Source organism: Cottoperca gobio, chromosome 4 (assembly GCF_900634415.1).
Source record: "Cottoperca gobio chromosome 4, fCotGob3.1, whole genome shotgun sequence".
Lineage (NCBI taxonomy): Eukaryota > Metazoa > Chordata > Actinopteri > Perciformes > Bovichtidae > Cottoperca > Cottoperca gobio.
In genome coordinates, this window is record NC_041358.1 from 16,890,845 (window position 1) to 16,911,850 (window position 21,006).

Consider the following 21,006-nt stretch of genomic DNA (forward strand, 5'->3'; position numbering starts at 1 on the left):
CTTAACCAAGTGGTGGTTTTGCAGAGCTCTGTGTAACCACAAATTGACTTGCCTTTCCCAATGTTCAATGAAATACATGACGTATTTCACTGAACAAGATGGAGAAATTAGCCGGGATTACAAGGCTTTCCTTATGGTATTACTTTTCACTCTATTGTCACCTTCTATTTGCATTTAAAGCCATTCATTTACTACTTGTTATACTTGGAATATGTGCAGAGAGTCAGTCTTCTACTTTAAGGCATTTGATTAAGATACATAGTTCTTAATGGACAAGCTAGTTCAGGGGTCGGGAACCTATGGCTCTTTCGATAATGCAATATGGCTCGTTTAACATTTTTTAACATGATTAACAAGTAATAAATAATTATATTGTGTCATTTTAAAGTAAAAACATTTAGCAGCGAATTTGTTTTTAGTTCTCCCCTCTCCTTTCCTCCGCTCTGTCTCTGGCTGTAGGTGAAGGTGCGTTCACACGTGTGTGCGTAGGGGGCCGAGCCACGCCCTAAGCGAAACCGAGCAGAGGAGAAACTGCACAAAGCAAGCAGTAGACCGGGGGTGTCAAACTCAATCACAGGGAGGGCCAAACACGGTCCACATGTATTGAACAGGATACACATATTGGATAAAGTGCAAAAAGATATGGAACATATTTAAGTCAACTGCAAACGGATTGCTGAGCAGTTCAATTAAAATTTCTGAGCTGCAAAGTCGGCAAATGCGCTCAGTTTATGAGCAGAATGCGCGGTGGAGATGGTTTGTCAGTGTTTGGAAACACGCAGTGACCAAAGTTTCCTTCTGCATCAGAGTCTCCCACAGAAAGCTCGGCTTAGAAAGCTCTCACTGCATCATACATGTCCGTGATCACACGGCCCTGAAGCTGCAGGTTTAACAGTGAGATGCTTCTTTATGTCGCACAAACAGTCCAGCTCACATCGCCACTTTCGTCCCAGAGATCTGTGGTGTCTTTCCCTTTGCTTTCCAAAAACTTTCATTTCATTCACACATTTAGATTCTTCCTCAAATGTCTTTTCCCGTGGTTGTGCCATGCATTGATTTAATTACCAAAACCGGCGGGCCACTTATGACAGACATATGATATTTTCTCACGGGCCGGATATAATTGCCTTGAGTTTGACACCCGTGCAGCAAACACTGAAACGTGCACATAAATGAGATAAATAACGTAAGCGTTTAGTTTATTTAATAAAAGAGCACATGTTCAATGCAACGCTGATACCGCTATTAGTAATCGGAGACGTGTTATTCTTAAAAAATGCACACATAAAGTTGCATTCAAATTTATATATTTTTATATATGGCTCTCAAGGAAATACATAAAAAAATATTTTGCTTTTATGGCTCTCCCAGCCAAAAAGGTTCCCGACCCCTGAGCTAGTTGATAGTGGGAATGCCGTCTGTGAGTATCGGGCTACAGGATGGTTTATCTAACCATTAGAATACGTAGTCATTTTCTGAGAAAGAGGAGGTCAAAGAAAGCACAATGCTTGCTTTCCGCTTCGTCTTTGTTCTTAAACCTCTCCGATGTCTCAGTGCAGCCCTCTGGGAGAGCCAGATACATAATGAATTGCAGTTTGCATGTTCATTCAAGTCTTATCTCCTCAATTGGTTTATTAATTTGTCTGGCTACTATACATGGCTGGCTATAATCTCACATTCCTAAAGTGCATTTGTCACATTGGTCAAGGGGTAAATTGGGATTAGAAAGTCTTTGGAGATAGAGGAAAATGTTGAATACAAATGCATCATTAGACTGTTTAATTTTACACTGTTGATAGGATTTTGGGATGAGACTGTTTGATTTCAAGGTTTATGATAACATAGGCAATGTCCCAATGAAATAACAGTACATTGGGATAGTTCCCATGTTACCATAAATATATTAATTACCCCTTTATTAATTCACGGATAATTATTGTAATACACTAAAGTACAAATAATACTATTTTAGTGCAATCATTTACCTTCTGACAGTAATGTTGTCTTAGTTTCATGATCGCCCTCTTACCATTCTGTATTATGTTTTCCATTATGTTAATATGGAATTAATAATTAGATTTGGCAGATTCTTGCTTTTTATCAAATGTAAAATTCTCAAAGGCTGATTAAAAACAAAATCACTCAAATGTATCTTATTGCTACAGCATTTCAATCCTATAGCATACCTACTAAAAACAGAAATCACACACTAGGTCTTCAACAGGGGGTCTGCAGGGGGGGTCGCAAAATAGTTTGTAGATAAAGCCGAAAAAGAAATGTATATAATTATTTATTTATTTTTGCACATTCACAAAAACTTTCTTTAAGTCATAAAAGCTGGATGTACAAGTCAGAAGACTCACGCCTCTTCTTTTCCTGTTCTTTTTCACAGAGGACCTTCTCCCACCAGGCTTCCCTAACATTGACATGGGCCCTCAACTCAAAGTGGTGGAGCGAACTCGAACGGCCACCATGCTCTGTGCTGCCAGTGGCAACCCTGACCCAGAAATCACCTGGTACAAAGACTTCCTGCCCATTGACCCAAGTGCAAGTAATGGGCGAATCAAACAGCTGCGATCAGGTACAGAAATCCAAAGCGTAATGTTTCTGTCTTTTCCCTTCTTACTAACTGGAGCACTTCTTCGATTTCAGAGGAGATCTTGTGGCAATGGTTAACATGTTTTTTTGTGCTTTGCAGCTCATGTGGCTTCAGTCTTTTTCCCCCCCAGCTTGTGAACACATATACTTGTTTGTTAAGGAAACACATCAGTTACAGCAACACTTGTCTTTAGGTTAATTATCCAACTGATCTGAGTAGGGTTGCAGTATAAGGGTTCTGAGAATTCCCATATATGTAATAATTGTTGTATTTAAGACGTAACATTTACCCAAATGATGAACGCAATTGTGTTGTGTTGAAAACTAAAGCAAATTGGAGTTTACTATGTTTAAAGCATTTACACATCAGATTATGGGGGCAAGCTAAATGTCATAGATTAAAACATGAGAAGCATACAAATAGTATAAAGGGCAAGTGCCCAAAAAGTGTGTTGAAAATAACAAATTGAGTTTAAGACTGTAACATTACTGAATGAGGTCAAATGATTCACAACAAGCCAGAAGTATGTCATAGTCGACAATGAGAGCAAAGTCTGTGTTCGACTGACACAACTCAGTGGTGGATATGTTGTCTTGTTCCCATTGATTAAAGCCCACTGAGAGTCCCAGTAAAGCAAAGTCTAATTATATTGCTAATTAAGTGCAAGCCCTGGAGTGGCCTCGGGCAATAAGGGGTAGATATTTTAGGTCGATGATTTGTTACCATTCGAAAAATCCAATGACTCCTATTTGATTTGTTGCTGCAAACGTAAATCAGTGTAGACAGCATTAAATAAAGAGTCTATTGCCATTGAGTCCCTGCCCCAGTTGTGGCCCCCATGACCTGTACACTCAAAATAATCAATTTGTCATCTCATTATTTATGTCTTGCCATGTCCACAGCTCCCTAAGATGCTTTTATTTTAGATAATGTTTTATATTTGGTGCAAAGTTTTACGGTAGATATTTGACTTTTAAGTTTTCAAAGAAAAAGCTGCTATCACAAAATGTTTGACTTTTTCTGTCGCTGGTAATATGTGCAACTTACTGAACACGCTGTTTCTTGGTTCATAGTGGCCCGAGGAACTCCTCTGGGGATGCTTGCTCTTCCTTAGGTACTTTAGAGAACGCTGTCACCCAGTTATTTTGACTTTATTTTGAGGACAAAGAGCCTCCACAAGGGACTCTTTGGAAGAGAGCTTTAACGTTTTCCCCTTCAAAATATTCAAGATTTTAGCAAATTAGATTAATGTTAGAGATGTAGGTGTTTTTAAGAACATTTGGCAGCTGGTAAGCCTGTACCTCACTATAATTGTTTCAGGTTTTATTTAATTATATGGAAGGCCAGATCTGCTTTAAAAATTGGGTTACCTGTTAACTTTGTCAACATGGCTTTGGGAGTATTGAGCCTCTGTGGATGATGGACAAATGAATCCAGCTTCCTGTCCATTGTCTAACCTCTGTATCATCTGTCTTTATCTGTTTCATGATCTCGTCAATTGTCTTTGTGTGTCCTGTCTAACTAAGACTGCTGTTGTCTATATTTGTGTCTGAAACTCAGATGTGTCTTACATCGCAGAGTCTTCAACACGTTTCATTCGGCTGTGACCCATAACACAAGTTAAAACTGAAAAAAACTATAAAATAAACCAACCAATTAAAAACAACTGAAAACTAAAACTAAATATTTTTATTTTTTTATTACAATTAACACCAAAATGGGTTAATTATATAAATATTTTTTTTTCCGAAAACTGTCTCTTACAAGCATTATAAATTGCCAATAGAATATATATTACATGACTTGAAATGTAACTTTTCCTTCCATGGTATCTCATGGTAAAACTACTAAAATGAGGTGGGACACAAGACCCAACTAAACTGTAGTCCCTTAAATGCTTGCATGGCAGTCACTTTCAACCTCAACCTAAAATGAAGTATGTTGTTCTTCCCTTTTTCTATTTACTTTCCTCTTGCATTGTCATTTTCAGAAGCCTTTGGTAAGTGTCTTTCAAAGCCCAGAAAGCCCACCCACTCTCCTTGAAGCAGATGGCATATTTAAACTACTTTCCAAAATGCATGCATCCCCTGCTCTCCCCTCACCCTTGTCCTCTTTTGCCACTTGTTCCCTATGTTCTGTTTCTATTTATGCTAAACGTTTACTTTTGTTTCACCCACACTCCTTATGCCAACTTTATCCTCTTCCACCTCCCCACACTGGAACTTAGAGAGGCAAATAAAGGACAAGCAGCAACACAAGTTTCGAAGGTGGTTAGGTATTATGGCCCACCGTTAAGCAGCACAGTTTTTATTTATATTGCAAAGACCTGCTGAACAAGTCTTTTTAGGCAACTACCTGCTTTGTGTAAATACTTTTATGCATCTACTCTACTCTTTACTATATTTGAACAACTTTACTGGACTCTTTGAGGTCATAAGTACCTTGTGCAAGGTTACTGTGGAAGTAGCTGTTGTCTGTTCCGTGACCATTTTATCCAAATGTTAGATTGCTGATGCTTTCTGTCACATCAAGTTCTTTCTCTCTGCTGTTTTGCAAGACAGCAGGTTTTGGGGGAAATAATTGGACTCTGCTTGAATCCAAGACAATTATTCCTGTGCAGTCATAGCCTACAGTATTTTTTTTGGCAAACACTTTCCTCCAGAAATACACTGTTGTTTTATTCTCGGGTGTAAACAATCAAACTTCAGTTTTTTACAATAACAGCTTCACTGTCCAAAAATAAACTTGGAAAGTGCAGCAAGTACTGAGAGGAGCTGAAAGAATCTTGAGTTCTTTCCAGGTGAAGGTCTCTGCAGGGCCGCTGTATGGCTGAACCCTCCAATTTCACACTTGGGCTGGGTTGACCCTCTGGTCTTGACCAAATATTTTCTCAGGTGAGCATTCTCTTTTCTTGCCAAATTGGCCCACATCCCCACTGGCTTACAAATCTCTAGCTGAGGCTCTATTGCCCATGCTACAGGGCGAGGGCTCAAGTGATAGTTACATTTGGCCATATTTTATACTCCTGACTTTTTGAACTACTTGCAAAAATATACCCAGTCACTTTAAGCTGGGTATATTTTACTTACAGGTCAAACTATGTGTGTTTGTAGGAAGGCAGAAAAGGAAATGACTTGCCCTTTTTCCAATACCAAGGCTCTCGTAAGCTAATGTTAGCGCTGGGAGCTTGCCTTCTTTCTGTAGCCTTTTTGGTGGAAAGCTCATTCAGCAGCCAGGCATAATTTATGCTGATGATAAAAAGGCCTGTATGCTCAAGCCCCCTAGACTGCCATCTTCTCATGTCCTCAGCACTTTGAGTAGCCATCTTGAGTCTCACTTATAGAAATCCAAAAACAGAACAAAGGTAACAGTTCTTGCAGCAGGCTTTGAATGGGTATTTTCAGATGCTTCTGTTGATCAGATTGCTGTTGACAATTGTTTGGAGCTACCTGTTTGCTCTTTTGCTTCAGGCCCACTCTCAAGCCCCTATGGGGGATTTTGATAGATGCACTCGAACGGAGACGGTGGTAAAAACCGAGGGGAACATGAGTTTGAAAGTATACTTTGCCTCCAGCTCCTGCAAATCAATATCCCAAATTTCTCATGTGACCGTAACTCCATCTGATGTTGATAAGTTCGTACCGATTTGACCGATTGACCTACCTAAAACAATAATGTAACTATAGTTTTGAATACACAAAGATAGAGCATACAGCGCTTGTTTGTTAGATAGCTGCCTATTTGGCTGACCCATGCTGTGCTGGCGGGGAAGTGATATTTGCGTCAGGGTCCCCTGAGGAGCTCCTCTAGAGATGTGGAGGGAGCTTGACATTTCTCCCGAAGTCCCTGGGGCTGCAGACCCCAGGCCCTCTCTGGCCTTGTCAGCCAGAACAGATTAACCAGAGGCCAGAGAGGCAGTGAGAGGATTGAGAGGAGTGCATATGCATAAAGATTAAGGTCCTTATTAATACAAAGGTTTAAAATCAGGACCTGACATTGGATGGCTCCCTTACACACACACAGATGTATGCACATCCCAATGTGAATCATGCAGATTTTTATGGCACTTTAACTAAAATGTGCAAGAAAATGGTCACATTTGTTGGCATCAAAGCTGCTCTGCAGGGAGTGGCTAGGAGCTCTGCAGATGTGCTAACAGCCAGGTTTTCCCTGAGACCTGCTGTGACGCCACAAAGATCCCTGACAGGTGTCTGTGTTGGTGAGAAGGTCAGCCAGACGCCCTCTGGAGGGTGGTCAGACTTTGACACTTGGCCAATCACGCAAACCCCATCCGACTCACATGCAGATGGGCAACATCTCTGGCCAGATTGCCTCTGGCCAGACTACATCCCTCAATAATAATTTAATATATTCAGATGGTTGTTTAACAAAACAGCTGGAGTGTTCTGTGGAGCAAATAATGCCACATTTGATAATGCGAGGAGGTCAGAGGCCCGTTGAGATATATTTAGGTCATTGTCACCCTAAGCTGATCAGCCCCTGGTTGACCAAAGCTTAGAAGGGGAGCTTATGGCCAATAGGTTGTGTGGCTGTAGTACAGGTGGATTTGCCATTGTAATTTAATACAGGCTGGCCTCTCCAGACCCAGCCGGCCTGGTCAAATCATTGGCTAAGTTTTCTTTGTATCTCTTCATGCTGCTTTATTATTCAAATATTACAAGTTCCAAAGACCTATGTCATTCATTTTCTTCTAATTTTTTTATTTGAACTGAAACACCTCCATCTATTATCCTCCATCTCATCCTCCTTATTACTTTCCTCTTTTTTTTCTGTCCCTCTTTTGTCACACAGTATTTCAAAGGTCCAAATGTGATGGCCTTTTCCTTTACACACCTGCTTTATTAACCTTAACCTTATCCTAACCTCAACCTAACTTTGACCTTAACCTCAACTAACCTTTAACTAGTTACCCCTTAACCCCCAACTAAAATTTCACCACAGCTAAAGCAAAATAAACCGACAGCTTCTGCAGCCTTTAATCAAACTCTAACTCTATAACAATGTAACCTTCCCAGAGCCCTGTTGTCCTTTGTCTTGTGATTATCTATGATTATGTGGTCTCTAAAATTATTGCAGAAATGATTAAAATGTTGTTTTGCCTGGTTTTTCAATGACTTTAAACTATTACTTTGGCAAATCTATGTATTTAGTGCCATTTAGGGTGGGAAAGACATTTCCCACTTTCATCAGAAAATGTCAAAATTTGTAATAATAAATACAATTATACAATTAGATCATTTTAAATTGCAGTAGAAGTCAGTATGGGTAATTAAAGTGAATGCATGCACACGTTCAGAGTCTGAACATACAGTATATCACCATATTTAACTGTTTTTGTTTAAATCCTATCCTTTGTCTATAATGGTATACAATTATTGACAATGTATATGTAAGCACAGTGCAACACATTGTACAGAAACTATAAAGAAAGGGAATGAAACCATCCAAGTATATTGCAAACCAGGCAGAACATCAAACTCCGTAATTGCCTCCTACCTGCTGGTATCACAAAAGACGCCTTTGTATGCAGAGCTGAAACAACAATCCGATCAGAAGGTATTGGAAGTGTCATCCCACGGCCCAGCCACCCACACCCCTTAATGTACTGTACAGGATATGGACATTTTAACTGTGAGGTTCATTGTTAAGGAGATAGACAAGCGGATTGGTATGGCATCTGAATTGTACCAAATCGCTGTGGTGAAGAGGGAACTGAGGGCAAGGCAGTTCAATGGTCATGACTTTTGAATAGTGATGGGAACAATGAAATCGCAGACAGAAGCAGCTAAACTGAGTTTCCTGCGTAGGGCAGATGGGCTCACCATTAGAGATAGGGTAAGGAGATCAGAGATGCGGAGGGTGCTCAGAATAGAGCTGCTGCTCCTTCGCATTGAAAGGCAAGCTAGTTGGGGTGATTCGGGAATCAAATTTATTTATATAGCCCAATATCACAAATTATACATTTATCTCACCCTCTGTCCTTAGACCCTCACATCGCACAAGGAAAAACTTCGTAAAAGAAATCCCACAATTAAAGGGGGAAAAATGGAAGAAACCTCAGGGAGAGCAACTGATGAGGGATCCCTCTCCCAGGACGGACAGACGTGCAATAGATGTTGTGTGTTCAGGATAAACAACATAGTACAAATACAACATTTGACAGAAATTATGTTGTGTTGAAAAAAGAGAAAGTATGGATGAATCCAGGAAAATGTCAAAAAGGCTTCCAGGTGTGCAGCAGGACCAGGGCAGCAGGCGCAGCCACGATTCTTGATCCTGATGTAAACTTTATCAGTGGCAACCTGCCACATGAAAGACACAGACACACAGGATGCTGTGTTAGTAACATACATTTACATAATGCATACAGATAGAGAGGGAGAAGAAGAGAGCGGGAGGGGAGGAGAGAGGAAGAGAAGGAGGAGAAGGAGGAGAGCGGAAGAGAAGGAGGAGAGCAGGGAGGTGTCCCCTGGGAGTCTAAGCCTATAGAAGCATAACTAGGGGCTGATCCAAGGCAAACCTGAGCCAGCCCTAACTATAAGCTTTATCAAAAAGGAAAGTCTTTAGCCTGCTCTTAAATGTGGAGAGGGTGTCTGCCTCCCGATCACAAACTGGAAGCTGGTTCCACTGGAGAGGAGCTTGCCTTCTGGGCGTCTTCCTTTAAAGGTGTTGACCAGTGGGTAGACCCAGAACCATTTGGATAGATTATGTATCATCTGGCTTGGGAAGGCCTCAGGATCTGCCAGGAGGAGCTGAAATATGCTGCTGGGGAGAGGGATTTCTGGACTAATTTATTCAGCCTATTGCAACCTCGAACCGGCCACAGATAAGAAGCAGAAAACTACCGGATTGATTGAAGGTTGTTGTTTCATTGGTTCAGCTAGTTGGTAGGATGCTAGTTGCTGTATGCAAGGGCCAGGCCCAAAGTGTTAGGCTCAACAGGCAGTGCGTACCTTTGACCCTCAGCTCTGTGCCTGCAAGCCGTCTATGCTAAGTAAGGCACCTACTCAGGCTTGGCACTCTGATGGAACTCTCAAGAGATGGCCATGGGTATGTTATAGCCATGAGTCATCCTTAGATTTAGTGAGGGAGACTAAGAGAAAGGAAAGGGGATGAAACTGTGGGAAAGTCTGAGGCACACAAAAGAGAAATGGGGATAAAGAGACAGGAATCGAGGAACAGATAAAGTAAGAAAAGAAGAAAGATTTAAGAAAGAGTGTTAGAAAACAATAAATGAAGAAAAAAAGCCAAGAGGGGAAAGTCAGTTTAATGCTTGGTAGAGAGGGGGTTGAAGTTAAGCTGGCTCCCCTACCCACACCCAAAACTCTGCCTTTAAGGGATGTATTTTACATCACAGCAACAACTCGGGCTACGTTTAAAAGCCCACCAGCCACTGACTGGAAAAGCTCAATATGTTATTGTCCTAATGGGACATTTGGCTTGCAGTCAAGCATGTAACACAATACAGACTCACAATAAACAAAGAATAAGGAAACATACAACTTTCAGAGAAATGTACCAATTGAAAGAGCCAGGTGATTGAATGTCCGGGGAGGAGGGATGAAGCTTGATGTGAAGAGTCTATCTATCACAGTTAAGCAGGTTTACGACTTGTAATATAAATAAGAACTCCAATCTGTTTGATATAACATGCGGTTGCCGGAAGGTACAGCCTGAAATTCTAGTTCAGTGGAGACTCCAATGTAGGTACCCGGTAAAGAATAGTGGTGTGCCTAATTTGTATATCTGACCTCTTGTTCAAGGTCTGTTGGCTAGGAAAAGGCTTTTGTCACTAGAGTCAAACCTCTCTTGCTCTGCATTTCCCCCCTGAGTTTCAGCCATGATACACGCATGCCAAGACCTTCTTCAGCTCTGCCAGTGAAGCATTGTGTTTCCTGTCTTAATATGTCTAAGACAAGGAGTGGAAAAAAAGAGAGAAAACTCTTAAGGCAATGGATTGTGCCAGTCATAGACTGTAAAGCTCCCCATTCCTTTGTGATACCATCAATGAAAGGTGTTGTTTTGTCTTTTTGTCTTTGAAAAAAATCACAAATCTCTGAAAGCCCTTTAAGAGATTACCTAATGGTTTGATAATCTAATTCCAATGATCCACCTTCCAACCCAAATAACTCCTCTAACTATTACTAACATTAACTTTGAACTAAACTGATGTTGTGTCTTCGTTTCTGTGTCTCCTCCAGAGAGTACCCCGATTCGAGGTAAGCTGTTTAACACAATAAAGAGAAAAAAAGGGAATAAAAGACTTTAACGTACATTAAACCAGACATAACTGCTCCTAACTACACCCATCTAACTTAACAGTGGGAATACCATGTGGGTTCTTCCTCTTCAAAAATGACAATATTTTCTATTTCCACTCACACTAATATGTCATCTGTGTTTGGGCTTTGTGTTTTTTGTACACACTGTTTTGTGAGCGTGATCATATGTGTTTCACAGTCTCATGCCCCATGTCATCATTGATGTGTAGTTCTTCCACCTCTGTGGGCGTTCTGTATGTGTGCCTTCCTATCTCCTCCACATCATAAGTGTCAGGAAACTACCGAGCAATTCAAATTGTGTTGCCGGCTGGTTAGGATACAGGATTGAGAAGGTTGAAAGCAGAGGGCAGGGATGGTCAGCTTTTATTACTCAGTGGTTTGTTTGCTTTGTGCCTCTGACATTTAAATTGTTTGGACATAGACACGGGGCTGAAAGGTGGGTGATAGGAAGTTGTAGGGTGGGCAATGGTGGCCTTATTTGTTGATACGGCTACTGAATACTTGAACCTTAGCAACCACATGTCTTCCTTCTTCTTCTCTGCTTTGATATCCTTCTCGTCCTTCCACATTCTGTATGTTAATTCACCCCCATTACTTTCATGAGCCCTAGCATTAGATACTCATGGTATGTCAGGGGAAAAAGCTGGCATAAATGTTGTTTGATTAAAAAAAATTCCTATCTGTTACAATGCAATGTATAAAGGGAAAACTACCGAGGCTGCTGCATGCAATGGCCGCCATTTATATATATATATATATATATATATATATATATATATATATATATATATATATATTAGGGCTGTCGAATTAATGCGTAATTTAATTTAATTTCGATTAATTAATCGCAGAAAAAATAACGCGTTCAAAATATTAACGCAGATTAATCGTGCTCCTAGATGCCCCTGACTTTTGGTCCAACAGCACGGAGCTCTGACAGCACCCGTCCCCTGCGCCTGTCCCCCCGTCGCACGGAGCTCAGAAAGCACAGAGCTCTGACAGCCCCTCCCCCCCGCCACCCGTTGCACGGAGCACAGAAAGCACGGAGCACAACAGAGCTCTGACAGCGCCCCCCCCTTATAAAAAAGGCAACATGTATATATTTCTATCATACCAAAACCAGCTCTTATATTGTCAGAGGATGAACAGGAGGATATCAAGGTGGAAAGGGAATAACGGAGCGGTAAAGCGGTGTGATTCCGATCAATTATACAGCAGCGTTGTCAAATACTTCTTCCTCTCCTCCATTTACATTTCCCCATACAATTTAACTTCCATTTGTAATTATCCACCAGGCTTTGCTGCTGAAGCATTCTCTCCCAGTTATTTCGCTGTGATTGTTGATTTGTGTGTTTGTTGTAAAATGCTTATTTTCCACAGGCTGAGCAGGTAAGTGAATATCTCAGTTTGCCATGTATATTCCTGTATTCATGGTGACAAGATAAATGCTTTTAGTTTGATTTTTACAATTTGGTGCTGCAAAGGGGGTGATTGATTTGATGACAGAGCTCCGACAGTAAGATTAAGGTTCTCCATCCTCAACCATTTCATACAAGCCATACACACATCTCCAAACAGAAGCATGTTTGCAAACATATTCATGAACACCTGAGGTTTTAGACTAAATTCTGACCCTTCACTACTTTAACGCACTCAATCATGACAAACATGGCCAAACTCAGCCCTCCTGGCTCTGCTTTGTTTGAATAAGAAGGTCTAATAAATCATATTGTAGCGAACAAAATCAAGCATGACTTATGAACTCTGGATTTGCATAATAAGATCAGCGGCCTGAAAAAGATGATTTCTCTCCACCACGTTACTGCATGCTCGCCGTGAGGAGTGTTATGGCGTTTATATAGAGAGCTTTTCCCTACCATTGTCTTGGAGGGGTGCTGCGCCCCGCCAATGGAGCCCTGTGCGCCTGAAATTCAAGTTCTTTTTTTTTTTTTATATATATAAAAATAAATATACTTTTTATTCACAACTCACTTTTCACATTGACAGGTGCTCTTTTATTAAATAAACTAAACACTTACGTTATTGATCTAATTTATGTGCACGTTTCAGTTTGTACTGTCTACTTTGCACATTCACATTCTCTCCTTCGTTCCGTTTTGCGAAGGGCGGGGCTTCGCACCTGACACACACACACACGTGCGCACACACCTACAGAGCGGAAGAAAGGAGAGGGGAAACCGTGCAGAGAGAACTAAAGAGAAACCGCACCAAGCACGCACACATGCGTCCCCCGTCGCACGGACCTCATCCAGCCCCAGCCCCCGTTGCACGGTGAGCACCCCTCCAAAGCAGTAAACCTAGGGGAAACACTGGAGAGAAAACGAATAGCATAGAAGAGAGAGAGATGCAAATTTATTTAGGTGTCTGAGAAGGATACAAATGGTTTGTTTGCATCGGTGCACACTAATGCAGACCTTCATCTACTGTACTTTAGTTCGACTCCTCAACTCCACATATGTTTTGTCACTTTTCCTACCGCTGAATCATTTTACATCCCTCCCAATTTTATATATATATATATATATATATAGCCCAATAACACAAATGACAAATGTGCCTCAAGGGGATCTAAAATCTGTAAAATACAACTCTATCCTTAGACTCTTGACTGTTTTTTCGGGAGTTTTCACCTTATCACACAGGAGTCAAAGCACACCATTCACATAGATAGGGGAAAGGCAACAAACGCATAAAGGGAGAGAGACGAGACAACATGCACACAACAGAGTGAGAGACAAGAGGAGAGCCTAGATCTCCTGGAATAAGGCACCATAAGCCAGTGGAGACAGATAGGTACTAGGATGGCTGATAGTCCAGCACAGAAATGCCTGACTGAAAAGAGAGAACAAGTTGGGGGACAATCGGAGAGAGTGAGGGAGAAAATAGAGGGAGAGGCAAACAGCTCATGTTCTTGTGGGACAACATCCAAACAGAGGGTGAGAAAGATGCACTAGCTTTCAGAAAGTTGAGACGATGATGTGGTGCGAGGCCTGAAGTAATCAAAAAGCAAAACAACTAACTGGAAGTAAAAAAAAAAAAAGATGAATTTTAAGTTTGGATTTAAAGGCATAAATGGAGTTAGACTGTCTGATGTCAGCACGGAGGTTATTCCAGAGGAAAGTGGCATGATAGGAAAAGGCTCTGCAACCGGCTGACTTCTTTTTCGCTCTGACCGAGAACAGAGCCAGAACAGAACAGAGGAAAATATTGATGTAGTATTACTTTAGGACACATACTGCATTATTTCAGATTAAGACTTTATAGGAGGAAGAAAGAGTAGACTGGTTGATCTAACTGAAGTCACAATGTGCGTCACGCGAAAGCAGCGTCACAGCTTCACGTGTAACAGCTTATTCCCAAAATGTAAAATCTACATTAATTTTGCTTCCCTACAAAGCCACTCAGGTGTTGGCCTAGAGGTAAGCGACAGGTAGAAAGGTTGCTGGACTCCCTACCTGCTTCATTACTGATTTCATGGGAGCGTTACAAGCCACCAGATGGGTGCTGACAACAATGGCGTCACACGTGAGGCCCCATGCTGGTGCGATCACAGTATAATGACCTTGGGGTGGTGACAGAGCGTGCCCGGGTGACAGGACAGAAGGAAAAGGAGACGGAAAGATAAGGGCATTTACATACTTAGCTGCTGAGTGTCCACGCTGGCTGTCTTCGCTATTGTTTGATTTTTAAAACTGCAGATTCTCAACAGAAATCTGTAACTTTCTGCATTTTTTATACATGTTTATACATGATGCGATATGATGTGAAAATACAAACGTAATGCAACACTTGTTAATTCCAGTTTGCTTGCTGTTTTCAACTTCATGCTGCATTGTCTACAGGTTCAGGGACAGGTTTGGCCGGACACATTTTTTCAATTGCCTACACATGTAATTGTAATTGTTTTATAATAGTGAATCTAAATATGTGTTGTAATTTATTGGTAGAAATATAATTGTAACAGATTCTCCTAAATTCATAAAATGAGCTTAAGGTATTGCATCCGGCGCACTTCTGCACACGACAGTGAGTTTAATTCATGTACTGGAAAGGTTATTATTTTGAGTGTGTATCCACTTATACAGTAAGGTGCTAAATTGGGGTTTTAATTGCACTGTAGAAGAGCTTTAGTGAGCAGTGTTGGGATGAGAGGATAGCGAGGAAACGACAGGAGAGGCAATGAGGAATGAGAGACTAATGAGAGACATGAACTGAAAATGAGAGATAAAATGATGAAAAGAACAGTGTGCCACCGGCAAGCCTGAGTGGGCTGCGGAAGGAGCAAGAGGGAGGGAAAGAAAGAGTGAGACTTGGCCAGCCATTTTGTTGATCGCCTAAACAAATCAATCAAGGCCCGCTGGAGCATACTAATTGAATTACACAAATGGGACTGGGGGGGTACACATAGCAAAGCTGCTACAAAGCAACGACGGGGGTGGGTAGACCACGGCTTCAGGCACTTTCTGAAATTAATCATCCATGCTTGCCCCTCCTTGCGTTTCTTTTATCCCCTCATCTGTCCTTCTGTTTTTCTATGCTTGTCTGTCTCTTCAACTCTTCCTCCCACCCCTCTCTGATTGTTTTGTTCTGTCTCTCTATTTCACACTGTACCTCTTATAAACACCACTCTCTCTTTCCACCCAGTGTCTCCCCCTTTTATTTTCATATTTTCTGATATATTTCCTGCTTGTATACTGCTACAGAAAGGGCATTGAAAACCTGCAAATAACTGTTATAGTTTAAAAGTAGTGAAACGTCTCAGTTTCCCAAAAATTATGGCAAGAAACATTAATTTGGTGATATACTCTAAACTGCTCTAAATGGCCTTGATACAAGAATGCCGTGGCCTTCAAAAACATGTATTTGTTGAACTCTGCCCAGGCAGTCTTCTTTGTTATCACACCTTGGCACCTGAACGCTCCTCAGCAGATCAACCTGCGGCATGCAGCGCTGTTAACCAGGGCAGCTGTCATGGCTGGGACAAATGTCCCAGACCCACTGCCCATTACAGCCTTCTTTATCGAATGGATGAAGGCACATGCTTGCAAGACAGTCAGGAGTGGGTAGCAGTGGAAATTGGAGGTTGTGCATGTTAGTGAGTCGGGGGAAGGGGGGGGGGGGGGTCACTTTGACTGAGATGGAGACTAATTGGTCCACATGGAAGAGTGGTCATTATTATCAGGGACTTTATTTTCCTCAACTCTAGCCACTGTCTTTTTCTTCTTTTAGATCCTAATGGTGCGGCATGCATCATGAAATAAGACAGACATAAAAAAAAAAAACGGCACCATATTTTCTCCTGACCCAGAAAACGATGAATTATTACTCAGCAGGGGGAGTACTTGCTGGGGTTTACGGATGGTTGGTGCGGCCTGTAAGTGGAGGTCTCAGGTTCAATACCCACAATAGCTCACATAATATCCTTTTTGTGTGTCCTTTTTAAGTGTCCTTCAGCAAGATTAAGTAGAAAGTTAAGTAGTACTCGGTAATTGCAGGTCACTCTCACAGTTAAAGTTAAATTCTTACAATGTAGTTCAATAAAAACTGCAGTCAATGCCACTTTAGTACTGCTGTACTTGTCATATCTGTACCCGAAGTAAAGCTTTTTTTTATTTTTTAAACGATTAGTCAAACAATGCAGATATTTTGTGGGCCCTGTGTTTTACTGACAATGCCATCTCTTAGCAAGCTGAGTAGTCGACTGTCATGAACGTTTTTTCATGTTTCCTAATGAAATCAGACAAAACAAACTTCTTTGGTAGTTGTGTTTGTGATAAGACAGGAAAGACTTGCTATTAGGCCCTGTAGAGGACTCACTAAGCAAGTCTGTATCAGTAAACGGCCATTGTGTGAACGGACTGGGTACGTGGTTTTTTATTTGTGCTTGTGAAAGATAATTTTCAGCATTTATTTAATTCCTTGTGTTTCCTCCTTTTTTTTTTTTTTTTTTTCAAAAAAATGGCAATGGCCACTTGTGTTGTGGTGCGCCACAGGCTGGCAGGCATACCGAGCGCTATTATGCAAAACACAGTGCAGAGTAAAAAAAGTAAAAAAAGACAAAAGGAATTGGTAGGAAAGAGACATATGCTAGTGAGAAGGATTTTCAAAGGGTGTCGCGTGTTGTGTGCACACATTGTGCGTGCTGCTGCTCGAGATAGGACATCAAAGAGGGTTCGTTTGGATATTTTGGAGCCTTTTAGAGGTCTGTTGTCTTTAAATGCTAATATTATCAGGCTTTAAAACTGACTGTCTGGTCACCAAAAGAGAAAGAAATGTGATTATATTATATGGGTGCAGAGATCATAAATGGCGTCAATGGAAATAGATTAATTTCAATTAACTTCTTCGTAATCAAAAGACAAAGCTAGGAATGGAGGAAAACATGAGGTGATTGGAAATGACAAAGTGGGCAGAAGAGATATGCAACTCCCACAGTTTGGGCGCAACACATGTAATACCAGCAGGATATTGCATCTCTACTGTGTGTGAATCTGACAGAGAAAATAGGCATAAAGCATCTCAAAATAGAATGAAGTTGTGATTTCTCTGCATCCATCACTATCTCTCTCTCTCTCTCTCTCTCTCTCTCTCTCTCTCTCTCCTACCTTTTCTGTCCCTCTCCTTCTGGGCTTCCTTTATCAAACATTTGTTCGCACAGATCAAATGTATCCTGTTGTTTGGTATGTTTGTTAATTCAGCCTAGAATAAATCGTAAACTCACTCACATTTTCACAAGGGTAAGAATAAAGAGTCAAACATTGGGTTTTTAATGTTCAGACGGAATAATAATAGACACGTTTAGGAGAAAATAAGAAATAAATCTCCATTACTCCTTCTCCCCTTATCTCTCCTCTTTGCTTCTCCTGTGGCGGGAAGTGTTCTTCACAGCTCCACTAAATAATGGCTAGAATATGTAATGAAGCCAGTAGGGGCTTTGGAAACAATAGAAAATACCACCTAGCGAGGAGCCTCCACCAAAGATGGAGAAGAACAGATGAAACTCCCTCCGTCTCCTCAAACACTCTATTTTTCTCTCCTCTCTCCCTCTGTTTCGCCAGGAGGTACAATTCACAGCAGCCAATGTTGGTTTTAATTGGCTCTCAATTAATTTAGTTTGGCTCATTATCTATCACCCTCCGCGAGTTGGTGGCTGTGTTTTGTTGACCTTCAGATGACATTGGTTAAATATTATTTTTCAGAAAAAGACATATGTATTTGTTGGAAGCATTTTGACCTGCAGACCTTCAGCAGTTGGCATACACGGGATGAAAACATATGCAATTTAGAACATTTCTACTGTTTAGTAACAGTCAACAAAAAAAAACCCAGGATGTGGCCCACCACAAGCCCTTCAGCGTTATTATTCATGAAGCGTTGAAAAAATTGCAACAACTTCAACTTCCGCCTTCCAAAGATGTTATGATTCAGCACAGGGACCTAGGCTTACGAGCCGCTGGCAGAGCTTTCTGGAGCCGTCCACCTGGAGTTGAACTTCACACAGTCCTTACTTTGTGGTCTCCCTGGTGTTGAGGCAGTAGGTTTCTGAGCACATTCCAAGCCACCTGCCACCAGTCTGGCATTTGCTGTTCCAAGCGCACATCAAACACATCTAAATCAGATCCCAGCATAAACACAGTGCGAAGACTCCACCACCTGCACTCTGCAGGTAGACATTTTTATTTGGTTCATGAGCTATGTGCCAGGAACAGCTCCCTCTGGGGGATGAGGGTGATCTGAGCTGGAGAGGGAAATAAAGAGAAGGGGGAAGAAATAGGGGAGTATAGATTGTCTTAGCTTCAGGTCTGTTTTCTTCTTCTTAGAGTAGATATCTATGTACTGACTCCAAGGTGTAAAATACTCTAGTATTAGGCCGTAGCCAAGGTGGAAGCGTGACTAATTTGTATAATTAAACAGGATCGATGGTCTTATTTGAGGCACAGCTGAAAAACGTTATTAGACCAATGTTCCAGAATAGTAGCTTTGTACAACATTGCGGTTGTGATGGAGTAGGTTATGGTATATTACAAAGCATCCCGGGCAGCGGCTGGCGTATTGATGCTTCCTGGCTAAACGTTAACGAGCGATGGTGCTGTGTTTGTCAGGGAGGCCTGGGCTGCAATCTGTCTGCTGAGCCAGCCAGAAGCCCTAATGATATCATCAGGAAGTGCCGTCAACAGCGCTCTAACGAGGAATGATCTGACGCCCATTGTTTCACCTCCCTTCTCCGTCCCCCACACCCCTTCTCCAGTGTGGTTGCCGAGCATTTAGGTTAAGTCTATTTGCTCTTATCTGTGATGAAATCCAAAACGGGATAATACATATACTCTTTTCAAAACGCATAAGCCTTAAAGGGCTCCTATAAGAAACACTAAATTGTAGAATAACAAGTGAAAGAGAAAACAAATGATTGAAAACAACCCAATCACAATGGTAACCAGTGTATCAGTTCTCTCCCTATGTGTTTTAAATAATGATGAGCAGTTCTCACACAGTTTGTAGTTCTTTGAGAGTTTTGTACAGAGCTGCCGCATTATGCACCACGCCAGTGTTCATTTGAACATGAGCAATACGTCGGGATGTTTTCCCATAACCCTTCTTCCCCCATCACACACAGACTCTCCCTTGGTGAGTGCTTTGCAAAGGGCGATTTGTTATTCTCACTCAGTTTACATGACCATCTCAACAACCTTCTCCATTACCTTTCATCACACTTACATCATTATTTTGTCCTCATGGCAGTCTTTTTTTTTTTTTAAGAGATCTCATGTCTTACATACCAACATAGCTACAAATTTAGTGTGACGGATTCAGTCCACATTTTTATTTATTTAATTCCCCCCTCTTTTTATCTGCGCATGGCTGAGGTTGGAGAGGAACCCAGTTTGTCATGGCAATCTGCATTAGCATTGCGGAGGAAAAGAGTTGTTGACAAAAAGGTCCTGAGAAATTGAAGATACCTTGCATTAAAAAGATTGTCTGACTCCTTCATGCATTGTCATTGACAAATTGACTAATCACATGCTTCCTGCTTTCTTTCTTTCTCTCTTGTTCTCTCTCTCCCCCCCCCCCCTCCCCTCTTGTTTTTGCATGTTGTGATTTTCCAGGTGCCTTGCAGATCGAGAACAGCGAGGAGACTGACCAGGGGAAGTACGAGTGCGTGGCGTCTAATGTGGAGGGCGTGCGCTACTCGTCCCCTGCTAACCTTTATGTGCGAGGTAGGGAGCATCTCGGCCCCAGAGCCAGGCCAAAAAAAATGAAAAACATCCACCCATTCTAACTAAAATGTCTGAACAGTGCAGCTCAGCTTTAAGGGGCATTACTGTTGAGTTTAACAAATGATAATTGCTTCCATTCTAGCCCAGCTGTATTTGCACAAAATGTATTTTGCAAAATAGCATTACCCGAGTACTATAAATCTTTTAGCATTGCTAGTATTGCCTGCCCGCAAAATGTAATTTCATATGCACTGAAACTTCCAAATGTAAAACTATAATTGACCAACTAATGTTCTTCTCTGTTATGATGTTATGCTCCATTTTGTCTTTGAATGCCCTCCCCTACTCGCTCCTCGGAAGGAAATGTGTAGCACAACAAGCCGTATGTCTTTACTCTATCCGTTGTAACGACGCCTTTTACCTGTAATTGTGTGACCGATAAAAATGTCTCCCCCTCCGTCCTCCGTTATGGAACCCAAAAAGAGTCGAAAGGGACTTCTTTTTCATTAGCTTTTTTTTTTCAGGTACAGGAGCATAACGGTAAGTCTTGATTTTGATTGAATGGCAAGGTATTAATGTCCACCAATCAAAATCTCAACCCCTTCTCCTTCTCCACATTTAGGGGTAAAAGGATTCCCTTGTGCTGAATTAATAGAAAGGGACTCTTAACACAATCAGCTGCTCTGTATTACATGCATTTCTTTTTTTAATGCTCTATTGCATAGATTATAAATAGTGCACTTCCTCTACTTCTTATTCATGGTGTTCTGGAGCATAAATCCATAGTATTCCCCTGTTTCTGCTTTGGGGTATTATCTTTAAATCCTTTTACAGTCAGCATTAATTTTGGCTGGCATGTTACAGCAAA

At 41.3% G+C, this 21,006-nt stretch overlaps 1 protein-coding gene across 1 annotated transcript in view; it reads left to right on the forward strand.

Moving 5' to 3' along the window:
* The window catches only part of ptprsa (protein tyrosine phosphatase receptor type Sa), a 239,000-nt gene that overhangs the window by 144,866 nt on the left and 73,128 nt on the right, over nucleotides 1–21,006 (forward strand). Inside the window, 2 exon segments of the mRNA XM_029429714.1 lie at nucleotides 2,393–2,581; nucleotides 20,028–20,138. Of these exon segments, the coding sequence (XP_029285574.1) occupies nucleotides 2,393–2,581; nucleotides 20,028–20,138 (300 nt within the window).